Genomic DNA, 17,803 nt, shown 5'->3' with positions numbered 1-17,803 from the left:
TTTCCGTCCTCGCAGCGCTCGCCTGGCGGCAGGGCGCGGCGGCGGGACAGGCGCGGCGGGGGCAGCCCCGGCAGGCGGCGGAGCGCGGCTTGGCTGCGAAGGGAGCTGCATAAGATGGCGGCGGCGGGAGCCGAGGCGGCTGCCGTGGCGGCGGAGGAGGAGAAGCGGTTGCCGGAGGGTGACCCCGAGTCGGGGGGAGACTCAGAGGATGAGGGGGACTCAGACTCGTCTGGCGACGGTGAAGACGAGGAGAAGGAGAATGAGGCCGAGATCCAGCGTCTGGAGGAGCAGGTGGGGCCCGCCTGGGCTGGCGGTGGCGTGGGGAGGGGGTGGCGGGGCAGCACTGCGGCCTCTGCCCGGTCCCGGCTCCCGGCCTAGGGGAAGCGCTGCTGGAGGCCGGGCCCCGCGCCGGTGGTCCGCCTGCGGTGCTGTGAGAGACGTGCCGGCCCCGGGCGCCCCGCGGGAGCGGCCCCGGTGCTATGGGGAAGCCTCGTCCCGGAGAACCGAGGCTTTTTCTCCGGGAATCCTCGGAGTGGGGTGAGATCCGGCTTTCATGGGGGTCTTCCATTGGGTGAGCGTCTGCCGGAGCGGCTGCGGTGGTAATGGGGAAAAAATCCATGGCTGCTCGTGTAGTTTGATGCAGGGAACTGTCAAGACGTGAATGTTTGGAGTCTGAAATGGCAACTAGGCCTTTTGGGTTTTGTTTTTTTTTTTTTTTTTTGAGAGGGAAATTGGAGAGGAGAGGCGTTTCTTCTTCAGAGAAATTAAAACACGTTTGGCTCCGTTGAAGGAGGTTTTCTTCACATTTCGCCCTCGGGGGTTTCTGTAGCTGGTCGCTGCTGTGCTCCTGCTGCTGGCGCTTGTGCTGCTGAGCAGTAACCTTTAGATCTTAGAGCTGTAGGCTAAGCCCTGAGCTTAAGTTCAAAGCTATGTTAAACTTGGACGAGTTTTTTATAAATGTCTGCTTGTGACCTGAAAGCATTTTGCAAACAATAGTGAAGTTTGGTGCAACTCTGTGCAGGAGAGGTAGGTGTTGTCTTGGCTGTGTGACATGTGACGAGATTTGTATGCCCAAAAAGACAGTGTGATGTTCTGTTCTGCTAAATGTTTTCTGATTTGTTCATGTCTGTAACTCAGCAGTGCTTTTAAAAAATGCTATCTTTTTTTAAAGCTTTCAATCAATGCTTTTGACTATAACTGTCACTTGGATCTGATAAAGCTGCTGCGCCAGGAGGGAGAGTTGGTTAAGCTCAGAAGAGCACGTCAGAAGATGAGTGAACTCTTTCCACTTACTGAAGGTACAGAGCATCTTCTGCTCGCATTGCAGCCAGTACTGCTTAACCATGTAAAACACCCGTATTTCAGTAGTGAAATAATATGTTTGTGCCAGGCTTCAGCAATGTTGTTCTGGTCCGGAGAAACCTAAAATAACAGATGTGGGACTTCTTAAACTCTGAATGCTGCAAGTGTTGATGGCCAGCATTGAGCTCGGCCTCTGGCAGATGCAGGGTAGTGACCCTGTTGCAGGAATTTGAGTTCTTGTTTCTTGCAACTGCATTGTCCTGACCTGTCTTCTGCCAGAGGCTGCTGTGGTAGGGTGGAACTGGTGTGGGGGTCTGTTTGTGTGCACCCAGCTACTCCAGTCTCTGCTCTGCCCATCTGTTAGCTGGGGAAGCTGCCGCCAGGATGCGACCTGCTGTACATAGCCCAGGGACAGGCGTATGTTTGCTTGTGCTGCCTTTGCTGTAGGGCTGGTAACATACAGCTGTGGAGTGGCAGCACTGAAACGGCTCCAGTCACTTAGTCAGTGAATGTGACTCAGAGCCCAGATGAACTCCTGTCAAAAGTTAAATTTTGCAGGCAAGCAGCAAAAAAAATGCTGTTGGTGGAAGTTGTGTGTAGCCCCTGAAGTGAGTGTTTCTTTTCTATTCATAATACAGAGGTAATGTAAATATTGCAGAGGCTGTTCTGCCTGTGTGGTTTTAGCCTGGGCAAGGGAAGGTTTCCTTCTATGCATGTCGAAACCTGCAGCCTCTAAAGCCGTTTACTGTTTTTTGTAAAATTGTGAGGAAAGGTGTGCCTCTAGATGTGTCTTTGGTTTCTGGTGCATACTGATCCTCTGCCCACAGTACTGATAAATTGCTGCTTGCAACATCTGCTCTCTTTAAGTAAAAGTGTGTTTGTTTAGTACTAATTTTAAAAGATCTCTACCAGACTTTTCTTTTAAATTAATTGTGAGTAGTTGTGGAGGCTAAAATTGCTTTCTTCTGCCTGCTTTTAAGTCCGTTACTAAAAATTCTCATAAAAATTTCAACAAGTGGATTTAACTTATTCTTTCTGAATGTTGGTGATGTATTCTAAACTTCCTTTCTTTCAGAAATTTGGCTGGACTGGTTGAAGGATGAGATAAAAATGGCTTCTGAAAGCTCTGAGCGAGAGAAAGTTTATGAGCTGTTTGAGAGAGCTGTGAAAGACTACATCTGTAAGTTGTTAATACATGCTATAAAATGTGTTGCACTCGGATTATGGCTTTTTCTAGGAAAGATTCTTCTGTTACAATGCAGAAATTGGATCAAAAATATAGGTGTGAAGTGATCCTCAGTTTTTTCTGAAGCACTGGAGTTAAAGGCCATTCAAAGGCAGTGCTTTATGTACTCTTGCAGTCTTTAAGGTACTCTAAATGAATGTTGTAAAAAGTTTTAAACGCATACTTTGCACCTGTCTAATCTCTAAAAGCAGCAGGTATCGCGCTCGCTTAGTGAGTGCTTTCAGGCTAGGTAACCCAAGCTGCGATACCAGGCTCTGATCATCCTCATTAAAAGTGAGGCAAGTACCTGGTGTCTTGTCTTTCCGTTTCTCAAGATCTGCCTGCAGCCGTAGCTTAAAACTTTTAGTAAGTGCGTGCTCTTTGGGTATTGTGGTGAGGTGCTGAAAACATGAAGTCTGACTAAGCAGAGAGGGCTTGGTAGGACCGAGGCAGTCCCTTGCAGAATGTCTCATTACAGCACTGGCATAATGAGTCTTGCAGAGTGTTGGTGATCCTTCAGGAAGAAGGAATGGAGAGATGAAGAACTGAGAGGGAACTGGATCTGCTGGATGGATTGCACTTGGGGTTTGGAGAGGCTTCTGGAGCCCGAGATGTGCAGTCTAACATCCATGGGTTGCATGGTCTCTGCTGGGGTCCCTGAACCTGATTTGCTCAGATATTGCTGTTGGTGGGAGAGGTGCCAGGCAGCGAACGCTCTTCTAGCAGATCCTCCTCCTTCATAGTTATGCTGCTTAAGCAGTTGCTGAAGAGGCAAGTGTAGGAGTCTGGAAAGAGAAGGACCTACTTTTATCTGAGTTCTGTAGGAGTGCAACAGCTTTGTGGTCCCAGCTCTGCACAGATGCTCAAGAAAAGTCAAGTTGCTGCTGGGGGGCGGGTCGGGTCTTGATGCATCTGATGTAGCTTGTGTACCTAAGGTGGCATACAGGAGTCAATCCGGGTCAGTAATGACCACAAGGGCTAATTCTTTCAGAAGACAGTTCTAGCAGCTGGTACTGAACCAAGAGCACAGAATAAAATATTTTATTTTTTCTTAACTACGTTGGATGGTAAAGAAAATTGTCATATGTTGGTCTATTTGTAGGTGTTTGGGAAACAGAGAAATGCCTTTTTTATTTTTGAGGGGGTTAGATCATCTATTTCTTATAACTTTGTTTAGGTCCTGAAATTTGGCTGGAATATGCCCAGTATTCAATTGGTGGCATTGGTCAGGAGGGAGGAATTGAGAAAGTTCGCTCAATATTTGAGAGAGCATTAACTGCGGTTGGACTGCATGTGACAAAAGGAACAGCTTTATGGGAAGCATACCGCGAGTTTGAGAATGCCATACTGGAAACGGCACAGGTAAGGCCAGTCTCCTGGGCTCTTGTGAGAATCACGTTGTGGTGTAGTTTCTGAAGCCATCTTGCGCCGCACCCTCATCAGTCTCTTCTGAGAAAAGAGGCTGTCATGTCATGCAGTTGTTTCTCTTCAGCTGTAGAAACTGACCCTTTGGTTTGGGAAAAACATTCTGTGTATTTAGTTGATAAAGTAATGGATTTGTGCTTAAATAAGGTCATAAAATCTCATATCCAGAAGCAAAGTTTCACTCTACTACTTCAGCTTGGGCTGACAAGATTAGCTTTAAATTGAGTACCTTTCTTATGAAACAGTGTTCTTGCCAGCAAATATTTTTGCAGATATTCAGTCATGTTTGTATTTCTAGACTGTTTTCTACTTCATCTTTTAACTCAGTCATTATTTCACCGTTTTTGTGACTTTTGGATGATAGTATGTTATCCCTGGAGCATAGTGTTTGATGTGTAGAAAAGATATCTTTACAAGATGGCCAGAACGTGAATTTTTTTTTTTTGCCTTTTGCCACATAAGATACGGAAGTTGAAATATGTCCCTGTCCATGGCAGGGGTGGGAGGGGGTTGGAACTAGATGATCTTTAAACGTCCCTTCCAACCCAAACCATTCTATGAAATGCTCTAACAAAGGAGTAATGGCAGAACACCCTTTCATTCACAAACAGGAAGAAAGCTGGAAGATCTCAATCATCTGTGCACACACCAGGCATTTATTGAAAAACTACTTGGCAGCCCAGTGGGTTTGTGAAATGGCGCGATCGCATGCAGCTTGTGTTTTTTCAGGTTGTCGTTTCCCTATGTGTCAGCTTTCAGTGAGGAATGCTTTTCACATTCATCCAGCTTCTGAGTCTAGCAATTTCCAAGTTTTAGCTTTCACAGCAGTGACCTGAAATGCGAGTTGGCTGTGTCCGTTCTTCAAGGATCATGTAGTCATTTGGAGCCCAGACCCCCAACCCATAAACAGTACCCCGTCGTGTTCATCAGCTCAGGCTTGAGGGAATTGACTAAATTTCAATCCTTTTGTTTGTAGCCAGCTCCTGGCAGCATTCCATCGCCTGAGCAGCAGCAGATGCTCTGCAGCCAGCTTGAGAAGATCCACACGCTGTTCAGGCGCCAGCTGGGGATCCCGCTGTTAGGTAAGAGCCAGTGCGCTGGGAGAGATGGCATGGATAAGCTGTGTTACGGGGATCCGGGCATTAGTCATGATTATTCTTTTGGTAGAGCCACACAAACTGCAGCTGTAATACTTGTGAATTTGTTAATCAATGACATTTGTCTGTCTTTAGGGCCTCTTGAATGATGCACAGATCCCTTTTGTTCAGAAATATTCATACTCATTGAAACTTGGTTTATCTGTTTCTTCAGTACATAATTTGAGCACAAAACATGACCATTAGGAACTTGAAATTCCGCTATGATGATCACTACAAAAGAACCTTGGTTGGTCAGGAATAGTACATGCTGATAGCTGGATTGTTAGAATTCTGCCGTATCTGCTTCATTTTTTTTAAACTCTTTGAGTCCTTTTTCCTTGTGGCTTTGCTTATAGGAGAAAGTTAAACACCGTTCTTTGACTTCTCCATTTGCATATTGAGAGAATTTGGGTTGATTGTTTTTCCTTAAAGGCTTGGGAAAACCTTGCCACTCTGACTTTTCTGAATCAAAATCAGCAGCTTTAATATAACTTGTCCTGAGTTTATGCTGTAGTGCACTATGTGAGATGAAGTGTCTGAACCCTCTAAATGTGCAGTAGTGTGACAATTAAGATACAAAAGTGTAAACAGAAATACAAATGTGTTAGAATCAAATATAGGTTGAATGTTGATTATTTAGCCCAATGTCATTGATGGGGTTTCGTATCTGTTTTAATAGATATGGAGGCTTCATATGCTGAATATGAGGAATGGTCAGAAGATCCGATCCCAGAAACAATAGTAAAGAATTACAAAAAAGCTCTACAGCAATTGGAGAAGTGTAAACCATATGAAGAGGCACTGGTACTGCTGTTAACTCACACCTTGCTTAAAAACTAAGAGTTAAATTGCTTTGGGGTGACTTTTTTTTCAAATATTATTTTTCTAATCACAGAGATAAATTAGCTGTGTCTTGGTAGGTGACTTCCGGCTGTGAGCAGTGTGAGGTAAGATGCCTCGCAACTGGGTATACTGGGAAGTGTCAGGCCACCCTAAGGTGCACATGAGTACTCTGGCTGTTTCTTCCAGCATTGATGAGCATGCTGGGTTAGAGGAATAAAAAGAAGGGATCTGAATGGCTTCAGAACCAGGGTGGTATTTGGAGATACATGAAAATCAAAAGCTGTTGATACTTAGCAGGCCAAGCTCTTGTGTGAAATTTTGCATGAGACGTACTCTGAGTAACAGTTGAACTGTTTGAATCATGCTTTGTTCAGAAGATCTTAATTTGTTGTATCTCTGTTTGTTTTGTAGCTGGGTGCTGAAACACCAAAGCTAGCAGAATACCAAGCTTACATTGATTTTGAAATGAAAGCAGGTGATCCAGCTCGCATTCAGTTGATCTATGAGAGGGCTTTGGCTGAGAACTGCCTTGTGCCAGATCTTTGGGCACGCTACAATCAGTATTTGGTAAGGACAAAACCCAGATGTTTGCAGATTTTTATTTTTTTTAAATCTCAGTGGCTGATAAACGAGCAACCAGTAAGTTCTACCTCAGTCCTGTCCCTTAGTCTTTAATTTCTTCAGGAACTGTTCTTCACCTCACCTTTGGTTTCTTGCTGGTTTTGGTGGCGTGTGCATTGATCAAATGAGCATTTGCTCACTTTTTCCCCAGTTATGTGTCTTCTCTGCAGAATTAGCACAAGCCTAGAAGCCCACACCCAGTCTACCTGGCAAAGAGTTGACTAGATGTAACCAGCTGTGCTGTAAGCCCTGACGTTGTCTCTGGCTAGTCACCCAGAGCCATTGCTTCTGAGGATGTCCCTCATTTTCTTCTAGCTTTTGTCGGCAAAGCAGTTCAGTGGTGTTTGAATCACTGTGGAGCCTGCCTGTCTTTCAGGACACAGATAAATTAATGTCGGGGCTTGTTTGAGGGCTGCCAGTGCTCTCCTAAATGTTTTACAGTAGAGAACACCTAATTTACCAACAAGCCAAAGCAAACCCAGATGTTTAGTCTATACTTACATGTGGGCTAGTTAATGCGCTTGGAAAATCATACCAAACTTGAGAGGCAGGGTTTTCCTGTGGACAGAAGGTCAGTCTATTAAGTAAATCGCTACAGGAGACTTATCTGGGCTGAGTTGCTTCATCATGTCTTTATCTTACCAGCTTGAGACAGCAGGTTGTGGGTGGAACAGCGTCTGCCTCCCTTGAGTAGGCTGCATGTGCACCCTCTTTCTTGTATCCTTTCCTCCGCTCCTCTAAACATACTAAGAACAGTTGGGAATTTACTCAGTGCTTTTATTATATTTATCTCATTGGTAGAAAATACCAAACTGGCTTGGTTGGAAGCAGACAGTTAGGTATTGCAGGCTGAACACAGCATGGAATTCTTGTTTGTGTTGCTCCTGAGCATATTCTGTCTGTTCTGACAGTGTTCACAAGGTTTTGGGGACTACAGAATTTAAAATCCATCTTTTCTTAGCTTTTCAAATATAAAATGGAAGTATTGTTTTAAGGTGTTGGCTCTTTGTAAGCTCATATGTCTTAGATGGGCTCTCTGGCTAATAGGAACTGAAAACTTTGTATGATTATTTCAGGACCGGCAGCTGAAAGTGAAAGAGTTGGTCTTGTCAGCTCATGACCGCGCTGTTAGAAACTGTCCCTGGACGGTTGGGTTGTGGATTCGATACCTTTTGGCGATGGAGAGGCACAGAGTTGACCATGGCATTATTTCTGGTAAAGAAAGATGGTCTCGGCAAGACTTCTTTATGCTACAGAACTACTCTTTCTACTCTGAATAATGTGTGACAAACGGTGACCTGTAGGATGCTGTAGCATTTGTTTTCATCCTAGCGTGACAGCGTCAAGGCGTGCTTCTAGGGCAAAGCTGCTTTTGTTGAGCAGCTTTAATTCCGAGTGAGCAATTTACTTCAACATTGCAGGAACATTACTGAATTAAACTGGCTTTTGCATTCGCGTCCTAAACCAGTTTGGCATATGTAGGATAGCTTGTATTTTTCCTGTCTTCCTCTAAATGCAAGGTGTATATACTTCTTTGTGCTATGCACTGTAGCTTGCTAATTTTGTCAATATTTGAAAAGTAAATATGTTTGTGTGGGTGTGTTTTCCCCGTTTCTTTCAGAAATGTTTGAAAAAGCTCTGAACGCAGGTTTTATTCAGGCAACGGACTATGTAGAAATCTGGCAGGCGTATCTTGATTACCTGAGAAGAAGGGTGGATTTTACACAAGGTATATATGATACATGTGTGAATAAATATTTAAACTGTTTTCTATGCACCTCTCTGAAATAGCGGTATTACTTTTTAAAAAATATAGCAGTAGTTTCATATCTTTCACAAAATCTACTTTCTGAGCCGTTAGTGTCTATAAAATATATGAACCTAATTGGTTTAAAGCAGCTCCTTGCTGACAGAATAGATTGTGCTGTTGCAAAAATGCCCTGCCTTATATTTTAGGTACTTGATGGGTTTTTTTGCTATGTGTGTAGTGAATTTTACTGAAGTAATAAACTTTGGCTTCCCATCCCAGTAGAGTTATTGTGGGTGTTATGGAAGAGTTTTAATGGATGGGAGATGAAAATTAAATTATTATTTTAAGGCAATTCTTTCTTTTTTTTTTTCTGAAGACTCGAGTAAAGAACTAGAAGAGCTGCGGTCTGCATTTGCACGTGCTGTGGAGTATTTGAAACAAGAAGTGGAAGAGCGTAAGTTAAACCATCCAATATATTGTTTTCTCGTGTTCAAAATAATTTTTATAAGACTAATTCTCCACACAGTATTTAACAGTATTTAACTTGTCTTCAAGTGTCTCAAACATTTTAAGAAAGCTATAGATAGACATTTAATCTTGAATGTAGAACTTGTTTAATAAATACTTTATTTCCAGGAGCCATTCACAAACAGTACTTATTTTTATTCCCAGGATTCAGTGAAAGCGGAGATCCATCCTGCACCATCATGCAGAACTGGGCAAGAGTTGAGGTGATGTTTCTATCTGCTGTGTTTAAATTGCTAGACTAGAGGAAATGGATTGTTTTAATATTCCAGCAACAGAATGCAATCCTCTTGTACTCTGGCATTTTGTCTGGGTAACTTCAATGAGTAAATCTTTCTTCTTCCCCTGCTCTACGTGGACTGGTCAAGCACGTAGCGTAGCTTCAGGCTTGAAGCATGACATCCCAGGAAAGAAATGGCGTTCTCTTTGCAAAAGTTGTCAGGACTGTTGGGATGTTTATACTGCTGTGACTGCAGAATGTACAGAGATCTGTGAGTAGGTTGGTTAGCGGGCTGGCCACAGTGGCTTGGAACTGAAGACCTAAGTCTCTAACTGCCTTGAATCCTGCCTAATTTAGTGCTGCCTATGCTAACTAGTTTCAAACTAGTCACAGCCTGTGAATGGATGTTTTACTTTCCTTCCTTTGCCACAGGCTCATATGAATCGGGTTAAATCATGTTATGTTTGCGCTGTTATTTCTCCAGTCATAATGCATGGGATGTCTTGCCAAAGCCTTGTGTATTGTGGTCCACCTGAATCTGAATTAATTACTTTCGCTTTCTGTCCGCTTATTAGAGGGAGAAAGCAGGTAGATCCAGGTGGAATTCAGCTTATGCTAAGGCAGCTCTAATAAGTCAGCTCTGTAGTGTACTCGTGTACCTCTACAGTTAGGTCGGGTGAACCTCACTTGAATGTCTTAACCCACTTCTCTTCCCCTGCTCCCTTTCCCGAGCACTTCTCTCTGCTCCCTTTCCTAAGCATTTCTTAGACTGAGAACTGCTTTTGTGTTTCAGTGCTCTGTTAGGTAGACTGACAAATAATGACAAAAGGAAAAGTTCATAAGCAACTATCTAATTTGTTTTTTTTTATAATGACCAAAACAAAATGTATGCGGAAGCCAGAAACCAAGATTGATATAAGAGGTGGGCAGGGAAGTATTATTCGGGAGTAGGATTGCATTAGGTGTTTACTCCAGTCGCTTTAAGGAGCAGATGTGTCTTCCTGGGTCTGTGTGCATCGTCTGTGGTGTTTTCTTCTTTTGTGGGGATGGGGGGCAGGCAGGGGCAGGTAATGGTGTTGAACAAATAATCCTAAATTATATTGAGTGTTTTGGTTGCTCTGTTTCAGGCCCGCTTATGTAACAACATGCAGAAAGCCAGAGAACTCTGGGACAACATTATGACTAAAGGAAATGCCAAATATGCTAACATGTGGCTGGAGTATTACAACCTAGAAAGGTAAGAGCTTGGCTGGTTGGAAGAGTTAATTAACACTTTCATTTCCTCATCTGTGTGAGACAAGACGTAGATTCTTAGCATGGGTATGCTTCGTCTAGGATTTATAGTGTGGTTTTGAGGTTCTCACAGCAGCTCTACAGTGTATTTCAGAACAATTACAGCAACAAGGTGTAGTGCAAGCTCACTGGGGAAGGAGCGAAAGCGTTTGCACAGACTGGTTAACTGTCCTGTCTTGTAATCTTGATGCGGAGGATTGGCTCCTTACTGCTATGTTTCCCTCCTGCAGAGCTCACGGTGATACTCAGCACTGCAGGAAGGCCTTGCATCGAGCCGTGCAGTGCACAAGTGACTATCCAGAGCACGTCTGCGAGGTGCTGCTCACGCTGGAGAGAATAGAAGGTAACTAACGGCACGTCGTCTCATTTTACCCAGTCTGGTTAGCATACAGTGATACGGGGTGAATTTTGATACAGTGTTTTGTGTTCTGGTGAAAGCTTATTTTCTTTTCACTACTGTACTATACACAAGCAGCTCTTTTTTCTTTCTTTGCTTCTTTTCTGGCTTCACGTGGAGCCTGCTGAAATTACTGTTTTTTTCTGTGCCTTTTTGGAGTGTTGTATTGTAAATGAGAGGTTTCTGCTCTGCTTGGGTTTTGTTTTCTCTTTCTTTGAAGGCTACTTGTTATATTTTGAATTTTCATGTTAATATGAAGAGCAAGTTACATGAACTCGTTGACTCTTATTTTTCCAGAATTGTATTTTCAAATTATGGGAAAGATAAATACAAGGCTTTCTTTTTTTCCTTTTTTTTATCCTTTAGGAACACTGGAAGACTGGGATGCAGCTGTTCAAAAAACAGAAATCAGATTAGCTCGAGTTAATGAACAAAGAGCAAAGGTCAGAACTTTCTGTGAACTACCGAAGCAGTTTGTAGGAAATACCTGTATTAAGGTCACGCTTGTCTGAATGTCAGATTTCTAGTGCTGGTTCCCATAGATAAGCCTCAATTGTCTTAAAGCCTCAAAACTGTTGATTTTTAGTTTAAAATTATGGTTAATGTCTTTTGATGCTTTTTGTCTTTCACTTTTTGACCCTTGGATGGGTACAAGAGTAACATGCACTCCAGGAAAGCTGTAAAAGCAAACAATTGGGATGTGCTTTAAATGGTGATCCCATTAGCACTGTGTTTCATGGGGCTTAGGAGAAAACCCTCCAGGTTCAGCGCTCTAGAAAACAGCGTGCAAGAATGCTCTGCAATCTGCAGTCACTAGAACAAAAAAAAAAAATTTAAAAATCTTCCATATTTGTAGGCTGCTGAGAAAGAAGCCGCTCTGGCAAAGCAAGAGGAGGAGAAAGCTGAACAACGAAAGCAGGCTCGGGCGGAAAAGAAAGCTTCCAAAAAGGCTAAAAAAAATAGGATTGGAGACAAGCGCAAAGCAGATGATGATGATGAAGGTGAATGGGGACAAGAAGAAGAAGGTAAAAAACAATAAAACCAACAAAACCCACAAATTAAAACTTCAGACCTCTGGCCAACAGGGTTATTGGTCGCCTCCCTTCGGTTAGAGGCAGATGAGAAGGTGCCATTGTTGGTATCTTCAAAGCTGCTGCCTATTTGGGGTCTCTTTCTCCTAGGAGATCTTTGTGGTAATCATGTGAAAGCAGGACTAAATGTTGTTTTTATCAAAAATAGTGTATGTTTATAAGAACTTCTGTAGGGTTTTTTTTAGGTTTTTCTTATTTCAGAGGAATAGTCATTTTCAAATGACTATTTAAAAATGACTGTTTAAAAAAAGTCATTTTCCTGAGTCATCAAATGACACTGCGGCATGTGTCTAAATTGGGTTATTCAGCATTGTAGCAGACTCATTGAAGGTGGTAACAGATTTTAATAGATTGCTGTCCCAGGGAGTTTTGAGAGCTCCTACATTTTCGTGTTTCTTACTTTAAAAAGAAAAAAAAAAAATCATCCCATTAGACATAGAGAAAGAACATGAGTCAGTAGTTGTAACTGATAGAAAAAGGGGAAAAATATCCCTGTTGCATTCGTCTAAATACTTGCTGTCCTGGTCAAATAATCTGTTGTTACTCATTCTTAAAAACCTGAGGGGGAACTCTTTATTTTTTTGTATTAGTGGTTTCATGTGCCTTTTCCAGACTCCATAGTGGTTATGGAGGACAGCTTAGTTTCAGTGGTAAATGAAATGGTGCAATTTTTTTCTAGTAAGGCTTTCAATTTGATTAATCAGCAGAGCAGCCCAGCAAGAGACACAAGGGGGATGGCGATGGCATACATCTTGAAGAAGACATGGAGGTAGAAACCGGACTGTTTGGAAGGAGTGGACCTGAAAAGCCAGATTACCCAGGAAACCAAAAGGAAAAAGCATCTACCAGTCGGAAGGACATCCCCAAAGTTTTACATGACAGCAGTAAAGATAATGTCACCGTCTTTGTCAGCAACCTTTCCTACACCATGGCAGATCCTGAAGTGAAACTGAAAGAGCTCTTTGAGAGCTGTGGGGAGGTAGCAGAAATCCGTCCAGTATTCAGCAACAAGGGGACTTTCCGGGGCTACTGCTACGTAGAATTCAAGGAAGAAAAATCTGCTCTCCAAGCTCTTGGCTTGGATCGTAAAGTTGTGGAGGGAAGACCAATGTTTGTTTCTCCATGTGTTGACAAGAACAAGAATCCAGACTTTAAGGTAAACTTTTATTCTTTCAAGTAATAGGTTGAGCAGTGGGACTGCATAGGAAAGCTAGCAGAATACATTGCTTCCAGAGGGCTTGCATCTAACAAATTCAGGTTGGGCTAATTTGGAATGGTAATGTTATGTCTTAGCAGTAAAAAGTGTTTTCTGGGAGTTCTTGCATCTTATGTTACTCTGCCCTTAGCAGATTTGTGCAGCTCTTGAGTAAGCTGACCTGAGCAGGTTGTTAATGGTGCGAGGTACCCAGATTCCTAGTTGAGCATCTCAATCTGTAAAGTGCTTTTTTGGTTGAGTCATACAGTGCGGGCATTTATTACACAACCTGCTGCTTCTTGTTAATGGTCTGTACTAGATATCAGTTGTATAATTAGTGGTTTTCTGCATTACAGAGTTACTGTCCAGAAAAACTTAATGGTTCAGATAGTGACAACTGAGCGAGAAGATATTATCAATGGCCCTTCTCATTGTGAATGAGGTGTAGTTTTTTAGAAGTGTCTCGGTTCTTAGAATTACTTGCAAGTCCTTCGGGTATGCCTGTATGTTTATATGCAAATATCTTTCAAGATGCTACTCATGACTTGAAAGTACTTTTGTTATCACACAAATACGAAGTACTCTGATAAGCTTTTGGAGGTGTAATAGATTGAAATCTTTGGATTCTCCAACTGGTTTCCTGTCTAACAGCCTTTTCGTTTCTTCAGGTGTTCAGGTATAGCACTACACTGGAGAAACATAAACTGTTTATATCTGGTTTGCCATTTTCCTGCACTAAGGAAGAGCTGGAAGATGTGTGTAAAGCACATGGGAATGTGAAAGACATTCGGCTGGTTACCAACCGAGCTGGAAAACCCAAGGTAGACATCCTTAATGTGCTCTTAATTTTAAGAAACCCTTCAAAAAGATCTTCATGAGGTTTGGATACAAAAAGTAAGCTTTGTAATTTAAAAGTTTCCAACCTGGCTTTGCAATAAAACTTGTAGAAATGCTTGGATTTATAGAGCCTAGTGTGCCTTTGTGCTAACAAATAGGAAGGGAAGAGAAATTTTTCCAGAATACTTCTTAAATTGCACAAGAAGGATGTGTGATATAAATGGGATGAAGGGGAAGAGTTTACAGAACTTTCAGTATAATAAAAATAGCTATTAGTAAGTCTGCAAATAGTATTTGTTTTTAAAGTAACTGACAAGAGAGGGTTCACCTGGTATAACTGATTCCCCTCCTCCCTCTTCAGTTTCTTGAGGCTATTGTTCGTAACACCTGCTGCAGTCATAGATCTGCCAGTGAGAAATGAGCCCCCTCTTTCTGGCAGGGCTCATTATTTCCATCCCAGAATAAATGGCTCCTTGTTAAATAAGAGACTCTGAACTAGCTGCTGCTCTGCCAAAATTCTACCTGACGCCTCAGCCATGTCTGCATGTTGGGCACTTCTAACAGGTGATATCCTAGTGGTGGTGTGCATGTATATTTAAAATGTGTTTTCTAGCTCTTGGCAACATCTCCAGTACAGTTCCTGTTGCGTGCTTTGTAATGAGTGCTCTCCATGTGCACCCTAAGTCTTGCAAGCCGTGTTCTTGGCTTAGTTTGAGCTGGGATTCTGTCTAAACCACAAGTAAATGTACTTTTGAATATTACATATAATCTGATGTGTCTTTCCTGTGAAACTGGATAATCCAAAAATACAGCTTAAGGGTTTGAGTGTCACTTAGGATAATAATAATAATAGAATAGGGAGGCGATGCCTCCCAATTACTATACTTGCTGTAAGAGCCTGCTGTAGCAGATGCCGGGTGTTGCCTTTTTGTCCACTTGCTGGAAATAAGACCCCGTTACTGAAGGTGCGCCAGCAACAGTTAGCAGCTGGTTACCGGTGCGGTTGAGCAGCTGTGACTTCATGAGGTCAACGTGGATTCACTTCCTGCAAAGAAGGCTTTTGTCACCAGTCCCTGTTCTCAGGGCAGCGATGCCGGTCTCCTTAGAGATGGTGCCCGTCAGTTCTATTAGAGCTGCTTAAGATGGGTGTTGAAACCGAGGTGGCCGCGATGGCCCTGTGTTAGGGGACTTGATTCCTTAGGTACGGGTTGTAGCCTAGTGAAGAATCCCAGGAGAGTTTGTGTGGATCTTCCTGTTCTAGCTCCATAGATCGTTTTATCTTTTCTTCCACTATGAATCCAAATCTGTCCAATACCAGATTTGGCCTAGATATATGTATAATATATATTTAGAAGTGAAGACTTCCCACTGATGCAGTACTTCATTATATTTACTTTACTGGGATCTTGGTTTTCTTCTTTTTTTTTTTTTTTTTTTATATCTCTTCCACAAATTAGGACATTGTGAATGAGAGTCAAGAAGTGCAGGTTATAGATTTGTGTAGATAAGAATTGTTTTTAGCTGAAGAATACTGGGACTCAGCCATGTTTAGGTCTGTTTTCTGTGCAGTTTTCTTATCAGTTGGCTAAATTATTAGCAAAAGCTGTCATGCAGAGAAAGAAGCTCTAAAACTAATGTAGGTGACCTCTTTTCCTTATTTAGGGCCTTGCCTATGTGGAATATGAAAATGAAGCTCAGGCTTCGCAGGCTGTGCTGAAAATGGATGGTCTGACAGTTAAGGAACACGTCATCAAGGTGGCCATCAGTAACCCGCCCCTGCGAAAGCTGCCAGACAAGCCTGAGCCAGGCAGAGCCTCCCAATTTGCGGTACCACGACAGGTTTATGGAGCGTAAGTATTAGTGGGGGAGACTGCCTGGCAATGCTTGACAAGCAAAAACTGGGTTTCTGTATATGCTACAATGTAGGAATCGCATCTAGAATATGAGAAAATGTTTAAAAGCTGCTGAATCATAAAAATTTGCGTTGTTAGATTGATGAGGAAAAGCAGATTTTTTTTTTTTTTTTTTTCTTCTTTACATTACTAATAGAAACGGGTCTGTAGTGACTGAGAGTATCAGGTTTTAGACGTCCTGGTGGATCTGGTGTTAGCACCTGAGCACTTGTAACTTCCACATCCTCTCCTTCTGGAGCACCAGCCGTTGCTCACAGTGAGCACTAAGGTTGCTCTTTCATCTGTTAGAGTGCTCCTGCTGCTTAGCGTTTCATTGGCCTTGTATTGTACCTGCCCTGTAGAAAAACACAAGCTTCAGTTTCTGGGGACTGTCGAGCAGTTGCTTTCTGCGGTTAGGTATCCTGTTTCAAAGGGCACCCATTGAAAGCTTTGCACTCGTTATTACTGAGACAAATGACAGGAATAACATTTAAATGAGCGTTCCTCATAGTGAACAAAGTCCTCTTTGTTTTCCCCAAGCTAAAACGGTGTGTTCAAAGAGCACTGGGTTATTTTTAAATGTCGCTTTTTGTTCTCCAGGCGAGGGAAGGGAAGGACACAGCTTTCAATGGTGCCTCGTGCGTTACAGCGCCAGAGTAATCCTATGGCTAAGGCTGAGAATGGGATGGTGCAGAACTCACCAGCAACTTCATCCGACCCCTCTGAGGAGCCTAAAAAGATGTCCAACGCTGATTTTGCCAAGATGCTACTGAAAAAGTGAGCAAGAAGTCCGCAATCAGCGGGTCTGGTAAAATGTGAAATGCCTTTATGGAAGCCATGTTGTGTCCTTATGCTAGCAAGGAGAGAACGCCAGTCGCAATCATGTGTAAATACTGTTCTGGACTGCTGCATTCATCGAGATCAGTGTAGGATGGTACAAATCCCGTTGTTTTTTCCTCTGTTTCTAAGAGCAAAGTTATACTATGTTCTGGTAAAGTGGCGTTATATGATCCCTCATATTGAGGGTAACGAGGGGGGAAATATTTCCTGTACAGGTCGGATGCCACATCGAGTTTTATGAATACTTTACAAATATTTCTCTTTCATTAACGAATGAGATGCATTGTGAAAGCTTAGTGATAACCTTGTCGAGCTCCACTGGTCAGTTCAGATTGTGATTGCAGTCATTCTCTCTGACAACGAACCCATTTTACACCCAAACACACACGCAGGGACATTCATCTCCTTCCATTAAGAGTCCAGTGGCAGATGCTAGTAACTTCACCACAATGGCCTATTTTAGTATTGGGAGAGTTTCTATACATATGTGTGTATATGTATATACACAAATATACATATATATGTATTCAGTTAATGTTCTGTTCGAGTTGATCTGTTTTTTATATTGTGTATTTGTAAAAGACATTCAAATTATTATTTTTAAGTGTCATAATACTCAGATCTGGTAATTTTTGTTTCCCATAAAAGCTGTACATGCTATTGCTGAGGACCATTTTTTGTTCGGTTGTTTTTGCTAGCTAGCTCATGTGTCTTTTGCAGGTGGTTTCTGTATGGTTTTGTACAAATGTGAAGTGCAAGCTGATGTTTCTTGGTTTATTAAACTCGAGTTCTCAAAGGTTTTCTATAAATACTGTTGCTTTTGTTTAAATGTGGGTCTTGGAATTGCACTTATCCTACGGCAGCTGGGTAATACTGATGTACCTCGCCCCTTAGGTGCACTGAGGTAATGCCACATACCTTTAAGTAGCCTATTCCATCTAGTGTGAATATCCTGAAACCACTTTAGTAATCACCTGAGCTTTTTAAATAATATGCTGGATAGAAATATTACTGCTTGTCAACTAAAACCTGCTGCTAAGCCTGGAAGACAACACACATGGGGGGGGCTGAATGTGAGGGGGGGGATCCTAGCACCAAGTTCACTTGTACAACACAAGCACTGCTGCAAATAAACGCTATTTTCAGTGCTTACATTATGTGCTGGTTTGACTTGGCTTTCCTTTGAAACGATGCTTCGAACCAGGGCA

At 42.5% G+C, this 17,803-nt stretch overlaps 1 protein-coding gene across 4 annotated transcripts; it reads left to right on the top strand.

Moving 5' to 3' along the window:
- The first annotated feature begins 14 nt into the window (after positions 1-14).
- SART3 (spliceosome associated factor 3, U4/U6 recycling protein) lies at positions 15-17,751 on the top strand. 4 transcript variants are annotated; one of them, XR_012589693.1, is made up of 20 exons: positions 15-291; positions 1,172-1,298; positions 2,378-2,482; positions 3,705-3,889; positions 4,929-5,034; positions 5,771-5,895; positions 6,346-6,501; positions 7,632-7,770; positions 8,177-8,284; positions 8,682-8,759; positions 8,978-9,036; positions 10,178-10,287; positions 10,574-10,686; positions 11,107-11,183; positions 11,597-11,765; positions 12,536-12,987; positions 13,695-13,920; positions 14,225-14,427; positions 15,526-15,713; positions 16,356-17,401. XR_012589693.1 is itself a non-coding variant. In XM_074605823.1 (19 exons), exons 1-19 carry the CDS (start codon positions 115-117, stop codon positions 16,534-16,536), a joined length of 2,805 nt encoding a protein of 934 aa, XP_074461924.1. In that variant the 5' UTR covers positions 18-114; the 3' UTR covers positions 16,537-17,751. The 4 variants fall into 4 exon arrangements, 3 of the variants coding, with proteins under 3 accessions (XP_074461925.1, XP_074461924.1, XP_074461923.1); XM_074605823.1 differs by lacking the exon at positions 14,225-14,427 and having other exon boundaries at positions 18-291; positions 12,539-12,987; positions 13,695-13,847; positions 16,356-17,751; XM_074605822.1 differs by lacking the exon at positions 14,225-14,427 and having other exon boundaries at positions 19-291; positions 13,695-13,847; positions 16,356-17,751.
- The last annotated feature ends 52 nt before the right edge of the window (positions 17,752-17,803 follow it).

Source organism: Larus michahellis, chromosome 13 (assembly GCF_964199755.1).
Source record: "Larus michahellis chromosome 13, bLarMic1.1, whole genome shotgun sequence".
Taxonomy (NCBI): Eukaryota; Metazoa; Chordata; class Aves; order Charadriiformes; family Laridae; genus Larus; species Larus michahellis.
This window is presented reverse-complemented; position numbering and strand designations above follow the sequence as displayed.